At 40.0% G+C, this 12,752-nt stretch overlaps 1 protein-coding gene across 15 annotated transcripts in view; it reads right to left on the reverse strand.

The window, feature by feature from the left end:
- Positions 1-12,752, reverse strand: part of DOCK3 (dedicator of cytokinesis 3) — a 167,978-nt gene that overhangs the window by 101,567 nt on the left and 53,659 nt on the right. For 14 of the 15 annotated variants that reach the window (XM_054076517.1, XM_054076509.1, XM_054076516.1 and 11 more), the window contains exons 6-7: positions 11,949-12,097; positions 5,290-5,374 (exon numbers count right to left, since the gene is read on the reverse strand). In XM_054076517.1, the coding sequence (XP_053932492.1) occupies positions 5,290-5,374; positions 11,949-12,097 (234 nt within the window). The remainder of the gene's footprint in view (positions 1-5,289; positions 5,375-11,948; positions 12,098-12,752) is intronic. The other variant, XM_054076515.1, reaches the window with a different exon arrangement.

The raw sequence follows: 12,752 nt of genomic DNA on the forward strand, positions 1-12,752 counted from the left end.
CAGAACAGAAGACTTCAGACAAAAGAAGATACAAACTTCATAATGAGATTAAGTCAAGAAGACATTAAGTTAAATGGCATATTTTGACATCTGTTTACATTCACGGTTATAAAAACGTCCTCTTCCACACCGTCAGCAGAAGAAACAATGATTTCCACCTCCACTGTTTGTTTAACTCCTGCACTGTCTTCGGCGCATTGAAGCCCTCCGAGTTGAGGTGGCGGAGTTGCCTATTTCACCTTTTTGCCACCTGCAGCCACTCAGAGCCAGCTGGCATAGAAAAGATCACTTATTAAAGCTGCTCAAGGTATCCTGGCTTCTTTTGACTAAAATTCATCTCAAATTCTGACTAAGAAGAGGGAGATCAGCAACAGAAGTGGGAGAGCAGCCGTTTCCTCAGCAAACACGGCTGCTCACAGAGAGCAAATTCAGGTAAACCTGTAACAGTAAGTGCCCAAACCCAGGTTTTAAATTTTTCACAATCAAAAGACTAGATTTCACTAATTCTTTGGTTTTATGCTTCAGGACCACAGTATCACAATACAGACAACCACTGACTGAGCTAATTTGGCGTAGCCTTGCCTTTGGCTGGGCAAAGTGCATGTGCTCTCTTGGAAGCCATTTTTGGGTACAGGAAGGAGAGAGTGACTCAAAATAGCCACTATGGATTTACCACGGGTAAATCATGCTTAATCAATCTAACTGCCCCCTAGGACACAGTGCCCCAATCTGCAGACGAGGGTGGGCTAGCGAGTGTTGTCTATCTTGGTTCAGCAAAGCCTCCACCACAGTCTCCCACAGTATCCCTGTCCCCAACTTGTGAAGTTACAAGTGCATGGGTAAACTAACTCTGTTGGTGAAAACATCCCAAAACCAGCTGGATTGGCCGGCTCAAAAGGCAGTGTTTGATGGAATGTGTTCTTCAGAAGTCTGTCCTGAGACCTATGTAGTCCAAACTTGCAGATGATGCTAAATCAGGGGCAGCAGTCGCTGCATTCAAGGAGGAGCTTCCATTCAGAGAGGTCAAGGCAATCCAGAGGCAATCAACCTTATGAACTACAACAAGCACAAATACAAGCTAATCCTTCCATGGTAGAGGCTGGAAATGGCCTGGTAGGGTCCTGCTGAACAGCAAGCCAAGTCTTAGTCAGGAGAGCACTCTGGCAGCAAGGACCTTTAACAATTTACTGTTTCTATGACCAGGAACGTAGCCAGCAGATTTGAGAATAGCATTTATTCTTTCTTTACTCAGAATTCAGTAAACTACATCTGAAACGCTGCGCCCCATTCAGCAAAGGAGCTGCAGCACATGCCATGCAAGAAGAGACAGAGGGAATGCAGCTTTTCCAATCCGGAGGCGACCTGACAGCGGCCTTCCAGTAACTATGAAGTTATCATCAAGGTGACACAGTGGGCTCTATACAGAATTGTGCAGCAGGAGGATAAAACACCGTGGTCATGAACTACAACAGGGGATATCCCAGCTTTCCAACAAGGGAAAAACAACCCCATCAAGGCAGTCAGGCATTGGAGTAGAAACCCAATCCTTTTCCCTAAAGAATTTCAAGGTTCAACTGGGCAAAGCTCTAAGCAGCTCGGTCTGAACTCAGTATTGGCCTTGCACTGAGTAGAAAGCTTAACTACATCTTCCCTGAGGCCTGTTCCAACCTGAAAAGCCTTGTGAGGTGATATGCAAACACGACTGTTAAGAAATTACCTTCCTTCTAAAAAACAAGAATTAGTTTTACCTTTTATTTCCTTAAAGACAGTTGCCTGTCAAGGTCCTGCAAACTTTAACAGATAAGATCATCCACGTCAGTGTCTCTTCAACCAAACACTTTCTGATGCTTAAACCGCACTCTTGGTATTGTAACCTAGGCTCACCGACTCCTGTCTTATCAATCATTAGCATGAAAAGATTAATTAATTCAGCTTGTGATTCCATTATAATACTCAAGTCTTCTCCTACAAAACCACCTACGCTTGTAGCATCCCAATCTGTACTTCAGAAGCAAAAATTGACTGCAGAGGTGAAAAACTTCCATTACGATTCTCGCTTGCATCTGACAGTTTTCAGATAATTTCTTCAACTTCTCTCCAATATTTTGAATCCTGTTCCTTTTCTCCCATATACTCTCACTTCCTACATTCCGGTATTTGCACATTTAGGAAGCGTGCTTCCTATTTCATCCCCCAGCCGTTAATGAAACTTGCAGCACTACAAAACGGAGGATGACCACAAGAAACCAAGCTGACCCATCCCTCCCTCCTATTTAATCAAATTATTGACAACTATTCTCCACCCTTTTTTTCCTGAGTATGCGATTTCTAATTAGCTTTGTGTTTACTTTACAGTAATTTCATCTAGAACTAGCGACCTTAGGAGAATTTCAATTAAAAAAACAATTAAAATCTTTATGAAAATCTAAATATGGCATCAGCTGCTTCCCCTCTATCCACTAGAGTAATTTATGTTCTGGAAGTAAATTGGAACTTTTAAAAATTGCTTATTCTGAACAAGTTCGCAGTCACTTGTTGCAAATAATTGGATTTTTTTTTCTCTTCCAGCATATTTTGCAAGGAGAGAATGATTACTAGCTTCCACTCCACCATCAGCTCTTTTAAAGGTGTAAAGTACACCTGCCCTTAGCTTGTATTCTGGAACCCATCTTTCTAAAGATCATCACTAGCGTGTCTGACATGGCTTCTCTATACATTTATAATGGAATGTATATTATTCTCTATTCCCTGAAACTGATAACTATTTTAAAAGCTTTTCATCCCCGTTGCAAATGTGTTTCCTTTCACTTTTCCACGGGTATTGTTACTGATTTGACACAGTTTACCACCTCTGAGGGGTGCACAAAGGACATTACATACCATGTTATTTGCTTGCACCGTGTGCCAATTCACTTGCCCCTAGGTTAAAACTTAATTTTACTTTCCCAATTACTACCAGTTTATTCATATAAAACCGATTCTTGATACAACTGACAATATTTGCTTGTTATATCTTAATTTGTGCATTGCCTTCCTGATATTTCTATTTATCTATTTGTGCTATTCTGTTATGCTTTTTATACTTCTGTTCTTCAACATTTGCTCTTGGTAATCTTAATTTTTCATCCATTCACTCTAGTGACTGAAGGCACTGAAAAATTCTTAATTTATTCAACTTGGCCTCTAAGTAAGGTTTTAATTTACTCAGAGTGCTATCGATTCTCCTTATCTCCTTTCTCCCCTTCAAGCTCGCTTTCATATCTTACCTGCTAATACTCGTTTTTATTGCTCTTCCTCCTTCCTTTCCTAATGATGCTCACTAAGTGAATGCTATCTTTACCAAGTCAGTCTCAAACAAATACAGTTCCCATCATAATAATTAAAATCACAAACACTGTCATAAGGAAAGGGCAATTTAGTTTCCTTCAGGAGTAAAGCAATGATTTCTGACAAAAGCCGAGCATCCTGAAGACACTAAATATTTAGCTTCATAACAAGGAGAAACAGGATGCATAAGGCCTCAAAGCCCAATAGTTCTGGGAAGGAGATGAATACTGTAGTCATAGATAGTCACAAATACACTCAGCAATGAAAAATGAGAGCTAAAAAATATGCTTAAATTTTAAAATTTAAAATTGACCATAAAAGTAACCCCAATGACTCCGTTTGAAATGCCTGAATTTGTTGGCACTGACAGGAATGTCTGACGTGGTACCTCGTCTGCTGTTCTGCTAACACGAGACTGTTTTCTATGGTACATTTAACACCCTACAATCCTGCAAATATGAGAGAGTAATTGGGCTCTCATAACTACTCCCATAAGATTATTTTAGAACATAAAACCTCACTGCTCATTTGAGAGCCCACTAAGTATTTTCCCAGGAATAAGGAGAATTCTCTCCCCAGGTTTTTGTTAACTAATAAAAACAAAACCACAACCACGTAAAGCCCCCCTAAAACTACAAAAAACTCCAATGCCCTCCTCCTTAAATTCCTGCCAAATCTGTTAAAAAATTAGCCAGTTTTCAGCTGTTCTGGTTCCTGAAATTGCCTTCTGACTGTGAGCCTGATGTGTTTCGACAGCGCTGTCTTCCTGAATCTACAGCCCAAAGCAACAGTGAAGCGTGCACTGACTGACGGTCACATCCCGATCCCGGTGCAGATATGAGCAGCAAACTGTGCTGTGGATGCTTCCTCCAGCACTGCGATGGGTGACATAACCAGACTACCCTGACAATTAAAAATCAGCTCTCTGCTGCGCTACAAGCGGAGTAAACCCCCTGCAGAACGAAACAGAGTAATAAAGCAACCCTGTTAGCAGCTTCTCTTGCATTCTCTGAGCCATTACTGATTGAATTTTGGTCTGAGTTATTTCTAGCCTGTCCTTGAGGAAAACTCTGCTGTAATAACACCAAACTCTACTCAGTCTACAGCAAATCAGGAACAAACATTAAAAATCCAGAGAGTGATGTACGTCAGGACTTCTTATGTAACAATTCTTATTTCTTTCCATAGAATTCACTGTTACATGGTGCAAATAATCCTAACCAGGCACAGCACAGAGCCCGTTCACAAAACGTGCCTTTGTTTTAGGAAGACGTACGTGTATCTTGAATACCAAAAGCACCCGGCTCGACACAGACCCATAATCGTGCATAGCTAAGGCCAAAACCTATTTTAAAAGAGCAAATTAAACATTTACTAGAAATGAGTGAAACTAACAATATTTATGTAGAAAAAAAAAAAATCTATTTTCTCTGGAAAACAGAATCGTTTGAGTTGGAAGAGACCTTAAAGATTGTCTAATTCCAACATTAAGCTAAGAAGTAGTATTAATGTAATTGCTGGGTTTGTTTTTATTTGGGTTTTGGTTTTGTTTGTTTTTAAAATAGAGTAATATCTCAGGAAAGATGTGGCTTCCCTTTCCTCTCCACATTCCATGCTGCTTCTCTCTTTAGGGTTACATCCCGATCCTAAACAGAGTTAACTGCATTGCAAAGTCCTTGTTTCTGGACAACAGAAAATCCAAATATACTTAAAATATGCTTAAATGGTGAATTGCATTAGTGGCTCTAGAGTTCATTAGTGGCACAACTGCCACTTGCTAAACAACTTTAACTTTGCTATGTACTAACATGAATGTAATAGTGAATAATAATAAGAGAATGAAAAAGACATTTTGCTTTTGACAACTCTAATCAGAAAAATATAAGAGTCAACAATAAAAACTTCTTCCCTTCTTTCCCTACCAAAGTGAAAACTCAAAGGAATCTCCCGCAGATTTCTTACCATTTTATAAAGATCTGAAACACTGATCTGATCTGAATCCACAACCTCAAAGTCCTTCCGAGGAACTAAATCCAGGCCCAAATGTCTGCAAAAGAGTAGGGAGAAACAATTATAAGAATAATAACATTAGCGTTCATCATTACCTACTGCATGGGCTTGCTCAAGAGCAAGGACACAACACATACTATACTATTGAAGTCTTTTTGCAATCTTAATCATTAAACAGATAATCTTTCTAAATAAAATTAAATGTCAATATCAAACAACCACGATGCACTTGCTACGCTTTGTCCACCGACTTCAGCAGAGCTACAGCAACTCAGGAGAGTCGCAGGCTGCAGCCTAGATGTTGCGGCAGTATCCAGAACATGTTTAATTTCATACATGGCAATGCAGTAGGCAAATGGAGTTGGTGCTCTGGGTTCTGCTGCAGTATTTGAGTAGGTTTCTTCACTACATGATGAAAAAGTTCCGTGAGTAACCCTCTTCAAAAGTTCCTTGGAAAGCCGCTTCGGAATTCCTGGTGCTCATGCAACTAAACTCCCAACTTCTATCACTGTGTAAACTTAGTACTTTTTCTTATAATAAACAATAACTGCAAAACCAACATGAAATTTCATCTATAACTGTAACACACACACAAAATAACGCCTTTAAATTACTCTGAAATAATATTTTGGGCCAAATCAAACATATAAACTATTTTTAAAATAAAGTATACCAATGAAAGAGGACGACGAGTTCAGAAATTGTGTAGTGAAGAAGGCAGTTCGGATCACAGCTGCATGTGAGCAGTGGACAGAATAAGCTATTTTGTATCGACATAAATAAATGAACTAACACTAACAATCAATTACTGATTGCAGACTGCAGAACAAGACAACCTACAAGGTGTCAGAACCCAACTTTTGCTCGGTAGGTCTTCAGGTTCTGAGGCATAAAGAGTTCTGACAATTACAATAAAAAGCGAAAAACACACATCAGAAACACATGAATGAACCATTTTCTTGCTTTCATCTTACATAACTCTGACACTTCATTTACAGATATTTTATATCTAAATTAATAGAACCAGTGGATGCATGAAGCCTAATTTAATAATGTCCTGTAAGTTTCCCAGCTCCATAATTCTTTGTGGAAGTTTGCTTAATCGGGTTTTCCTTCTTTAATTATACCCCTAAACAGCATAGCTCAAAAATACAGCTCAAAACCACAGAATGTGGTACTTCCACATTCTTAGTTCTTTACCCAAACCAATTACACTCTCAACGGAAAAAGGAACAATTTTCCTTCTTCAACGCAGTTCTCATGTACCACTTTCTAAACTCGAAGGCTAAGCTTGTGGAAGTTTTGCTTATGCACCTTTTACACACTTTGGTTTGTTTAAACCCACCAATCACAACCTATCCCCGTCCCAAGAGCAGCACCTGAAAACTGCAGCTGCAAAGACCATAGAATGATAGAATGGTTTGGATAGAATGATAGATGGTCCCACCCCTGCCACGGGCAGGGACACCTCCCACTGGATCAGGGGCTCCGAGCCCCATCCAACCTGGCCTGGAACCCCTCCAGGGATGGGGCAGCCCCCACTGCTCTGGGCACCCTGGGCCAGGGCCTCCCCACCCTCAGCGTGAAAAATTTCTTCCTAAGATGAAGTTTAAACATCTCTTCTTCTAGTTTAAAAACATTACCCCTTGTCCTATTGCTACTGTGTCTATTTACCAAATGAAAAGGATTAAAATAACAATGCAATAGGTAATCCCTAACAGCAGATGTTATTTGAGTCTACTCATAATAGAACGTATAAACATCTAATAGAAAAAAAAATGGTACTGGGTAAAAATAGTAACGTGCGGAGAGTCCACTTCATATTCATTCACGGGAGTTTGCCCGAGTCTGAATATCTAAGCCACCTCATCAATAATAGGTACATAGAATCATGGAATAGTTTGGGTTGGAAGGGACCTTAAAGATCCAGTTCCAACCTCTGCCACGGGCAGGGACACACATGGTCTCCATAAAGAAATTTCTCCTCAGTATACAGATATTAACAAATGATTTCCTAATCGCATCATCCAGCCCACAGAGCAGCACACCACAGTTGCAATGCAGTTAGAAGGCGCTATTAAGGCTCAACAGCAAACCCTGCCAAAGCTGATAGCAGCCCGAAACTGTTCTGTCCTCGTGATTCCAACTCGCTGGAGAGCCCAGGTCAAACAGCGGCTGGACTCTTTACTCAGTACACGACAAAGGTATCACCTTCTACTTAACAACATTCAACACGACTGCACTGGCACCCCTGTGAAACTTAGGTGAAATGCTATTTTTAGTTGAACCCCTCAGCACCCTGGCTTTCCAGCCAGAAGACTCTCCTTCTCCAACACTACGTTAATCCCGCACAACAACCGCTCCCAGCAAACCAAGGCGTCTTTTGCCTCAGCAGCAGCACGCTGTCAGCTACTGGGCAGGGGGACGGTCAGGCTCACGCACTTCATTTGGATCAATTATTTTCTGCCTGCGAAGGACTGACAACACTATGCTCGAAATGGCAGCGATAGCCAATGCCCGCTTCCACCCTCTATTATCCCGCGCTGGGGGAATACAAGAGCAGCAGCCGCCAAGCAGTATTCCTCCAACACACAGCACGCCTAACAATTAGATAACGTGCTGGTTTGTTTATTTGACAGCTCCTCTCTCCACAATACTGTCTTTTCCAAGCAAATTCATGTGTTTTTCCATTCTGCCCTCCAAAAACATTTCCCAAGTATACCTACTAAATATTCCCAAGCCTATCGATGACTTCTTGACAGCACGTGCCTGCCGCGATGACATTTAGCTATTCCTCCTCTGCCACACAGAAGGCTTCAGAACTTTCCATTCTTTGGGGAAAAGAAAACCAAACCACCATCCAAAATTTTGAGATGCTGTTTTCTCCAGTAATCCAAAGACCAGTCGACAGGCAAAAATCCTACCACCTAAACACTGGAAGGGAGGAGCGTACAACTCTAGTTCAGGTTAAATGGGTTTCTAGAGAAAATTAACCTGGTTTTAACGGTAGTTTCAAACAACAATCTTAATTTCTAACAAGTTCATTTATTTATAATACAAATGCAACACCATTTTAGAATTCATAAAGCCACAGGTCAGTACAACTCTTCCTAGAAGTGCCTTGCAGAAATATGTCATTTGACTAAAAAAATGGCTTCAAGATGCACATCCAACCTTGAAGAACAGATTGGGAGAGAACACATCACATCTCCAGAGTGTGTGCGATCTCACCCTCTTTGCTCCAAAACCGCACACTTTATCTTGACTCTTTTCAGCTTTAATTTGGCAGCACCAACTTCCCTTCCTTCTCCGACTACATCAAAGCCTCATTTAATACCATTCATATTCCTCTTGCGCAAATACATTTATAAAGGTGGTGAAGGGAAAGGAAGTGATCGTGACAGCGATTCATGTAAACTACGAGTAGACTTTTAAAAAAGACCTTGAAGGAGGTACAACACAGAAATCCATGGAAAATGAAACATATGAAAAACGTTAGAAAATTAAGACTTGCTAATATAATTTGATGCTTTTCTTTGGCAGAATTAAGTTATTTTGTATACAGGGGCTGTGAGCTATAATGAAATTAGTGAAGTACTGATGTTAGGCTACACAGGAAATTATTTCTTCCAAAGAAGCTGATGAAATGAAGGTGAGCAGTCTTGGTAAGGAACCGATTAAAGGGAACAGCAGCAAATGCTTCTGAGCGTGGAAGTATCAGATTACAGAGAGTGGTTATTAAGGTTTTCCTTCAAGACTGACATGCAAGACAGTTCCTAACAGTTCTAATCCCTATTCAATCATTACTACAGGTATATTCAGCACAGGGAAAATATACATTTAGACAGAAATGGCAACCATTCTTCCAGCAACCTTTTTAAAGGCATTTCAAGATGGTCCTTTAAATTCTTCACTCCTGCTTTGATCACCTTTGATGCAACAGCGACTGCAATAAGAATATCTTTACTCCTCCAACAGATTTCCAGATGTTATAGCCTCACATGTACATTGGACACATATCTCTCTAAATACACTTTACAAACTTTAAGCTAAGTACTGAAATGCTACCAAGAAGTGATTACTATTCCTTTTATGTAAAGAAAAATACAACAAGAGGGTAAGGCAATTCAACAGCAAAAAAAAAAATCTTCTAGGGATGCAAGCTCTGCAATTTAGGACTTTTTGAGTTTTGAGACTATGTCACTTCACTGAACCACACTACTCCCTCCGGCACGTTAGTAGTAGGTACTAATATTGCAACTGCCAACAGCTTTCCAACTGCAATTTGTGCTAAGAGAAAGACCATGGCTTTTTGCAACAGTATCTCATTTTATGTGTATGTCAGCGTGAAAGATTTATTTCCAACATTTCTTCCCCTGTTTTTCTTTTTAAACATTCAGTTGTAACTTTCGGCTATCTGCAGATCTTTCTGTGCAAAATTCACTGCTGCTATTTGAATATTTACTTTAATGCAATGATTTTAGTAACTTTTTATATGAAAAAGTACAGCCTTTGACTAAAACCTTAACATAAGCCTAAAAACTCATCTTGATTGTGGCTTTTCTCTCTCTAAAATCGCTAAGTATTGGTGGCTCCTCCTCCCCTACTCTTTCTAAGCCTAAAAAGAGTTATCCATCCCACGTTTATAGAGAAGTGTCTTTCCTCAGTATGAAAGGGAAAGTACTATGCTCAGAATCTTAGATGCTTCCTATTAGTCTCCTGACGGATATTAGATAAATCTGAAAAAATCAATCCTGGAGATCATTTAAGATGACCTCTGATTTTTAAGTTGAACTACTTTGGAGAACTCTTCACCTGCCTTTCTGGTAAATAAGGTCTGCAAATACCACGCAATAGCTTTTTTTTGCTGTGGAGCGTTCACATTTCAGACAGAAGCTCCCCAAGGCAGATTCCTTCTTATGGTTTTGATGCAAAACACTCCAGAATCTACACACAGGGTTCTTAATAAAAAAGTTTATTTCTGGTTTCCTATTCTAAGCACTACTAAAAGTTAGGTTTTTTTAACAGATCAAGACATGGTCATGAGTTTCATCATAAAACCCAGTGAGGGAAGACACAATAAACTGACAGAACTCTCCCAGAAATCCTGTGGGAAAAACTGATGAAGTAGAAAAACCTTTGAAGCGCCCAGATACTTAGTGGAGTACTGCATGGTGTAAAGATTTAATTAAGTATATTTTCCGTCATATGCCTTTTTACGCAGTTCTTTTATCGATGGCCTCTTCAGTGTAACTGCACATTGCTGGGGTATCGTGTACATTTTTCTCCAGGCAGGTTGGCCACTGTTCCGAAGTAGTAAGAAGAACTGGTTTTTTTCCCCCTAAATATGCATCCTGAGCAGATGAATTTAATCATTAACACATTTATATTTACCGATTTCAGTGATGCTTCTCCATAATTGTCATGCACTAGAGTCATCTTTATAGTTTTAATGAATTTATGTTTATTTAAAGAAGATTTATCTATAGCCACCTCACTGCACAACCTCTTCTCTTCACTGCTGCACCGCTTTCTACTCTGCTCATCTTTTTTTAAGTACAACTTTCTTGCAGCTATTTTCATCCATGTACTCTTTGAGCAAAATGCCCAGGAATAATGTTCAAAAATGGTCTCTTAGTTCCCATTTACTCTCCCGGGACTGATAACAGAAACTACCTGTAACTCTGCAGTGCAGAGCAGGCAATCTGTTAGTCTGTGTCCGTCAGAGCTGGCTTTCAACAAGAGAGAAATGAAATGCAGCGTGGGGGACAGTTTAATCTTCGCGTCTCTCAGAGGGAGTCCTGAAGTTGGGGACTAAGACACGGGACTGACAAACACCTGCCTTTCTTCCTCAGTTGCCACCTTACAGAATTCCTCCTCCTTCCTGTATGCTAATCAGGAATAATCTCCCAGGTGAGACGCGGTCGCTATATGCCCGAGCAGGGTGATACTGCGTCTGGGAAGGTCACATGCATGTCATACACAACTTACCTGTCCGACACATTACCTCTCACACAAAACCAATGCAGGTGAAGGGCTACTTTTTGCCTAACGGCACATTTTTACCACTTCAGCTTCTACCTGAATTACAGTCGCCTTTGCCGCTAGAAAAATCTCTCCACAAATTCACTGTGGAACGGACTCAGGGGAGTCTATAGACACCTGAGAAACGTCATCAACAGCCACATACATAGACTATGGATTATAATTACATAGAAAGTCTAAATATTACAGCCTCAGCTGCAATGGCTCTGTTGACAGTGAGATTCTCCAGTTATTGCATCAACCACTAAAACAATTCTTCAATTGACAAATGGGACTGTAGCATCTACAAAGAGGCACCCCCAGGCCCAATAGCCATTGACTTGAACTTCTCAAAAGCACAAATAGCCTTAGAAAAGGCCTATTAATAATCAAACAGTTCATTTTATAGTAATATTAGAAGAACTATGCAATGAACCCACTACAAAAATTATATTTGATTTCCAAACAATGAAACGTTCTCCCTGCATCCATGTACTATTGAAAGGAAAAAGCTGATTTGTTGTTGTTAAGAAAAGCTATTTGAAGAAAATTAGAACTAAGAGTACCCAGGCGGTACCTGTACTTACTCGTTGCCCCAGTCCAGCCTGACTGTGAGGTGTCTCTTGACCTCGCGCACCTGATCCTGCGTCAAGTGCCCTGAGAGCAGCTGCCTGCGCAGGTCAATGAGCTCATTCATCACATGGCGCAGCTTGTAGAAAAGATCTACCTTATGTTTCTGTAAAGGCACATTTTCGGGAAGAGAGTGAGAAAGAAAGAGAAGGGAGGGAGGGAAGGAAGGGGAGGGAGAAAGAGAGAAGACAGAGATTAATAAGTTTGGAAAGAGAAAGCGTGAGGAAGAAGAAAGAGAAAGAGAGAAAGAAAGAGATTAATAAGTTACCAAATTTTCATTTTATTACCCTACAGGAACATTAATCCAGTTTGCACAAGCTTTAAAATATTTATATCAAGAAAGCAGTGTTAATGATGCTCTTTAAACTGAATAAGGTTTTATTTCTAAAGCTTAGGTTCAATCTGCTAGGCTGTCCATTTTCTGATGGAACCCAGTGCTGTAGATAGAGGATTTGCCATGTGCGGAACAGATCACTTATTCCAATAATGTGATAAATTCAAAGTTTTAAAGTAATGGAGAGATGAAAAGGTTAGTTTTCTGTCAGCAGCCAACACAATGGTTCTGAAGAGTTAGCAACAATGATTCAACGCAACAGAAAATCACTTTTAATATATTTGATATTTCAATTACTATAATTTACCCAGGTATCTAAATTGGGGGGGGAGGGATATATGAATATTCATTATCTGCACTCTAAAGCAATTAACAAAATCCACCTGCAAAATTACTCTAAAAGAATAAAATTACCGTAGACAGTAGA

The sequence above is a fragment of the Cuculus canorus genome, chromosome 11 (assembly GCF_017976375.1).
Source record: "Cuculus canorus isolate bCucCan1 chromosome 11, bCucCan1.pri, whole genome shotgun sequence".
Lineage (NCBI taxonomy): Eukaryota > Metazoa > Chordata > Aves > Cuculiformes > Cuculidae > Cuculus > Cuculus canorus.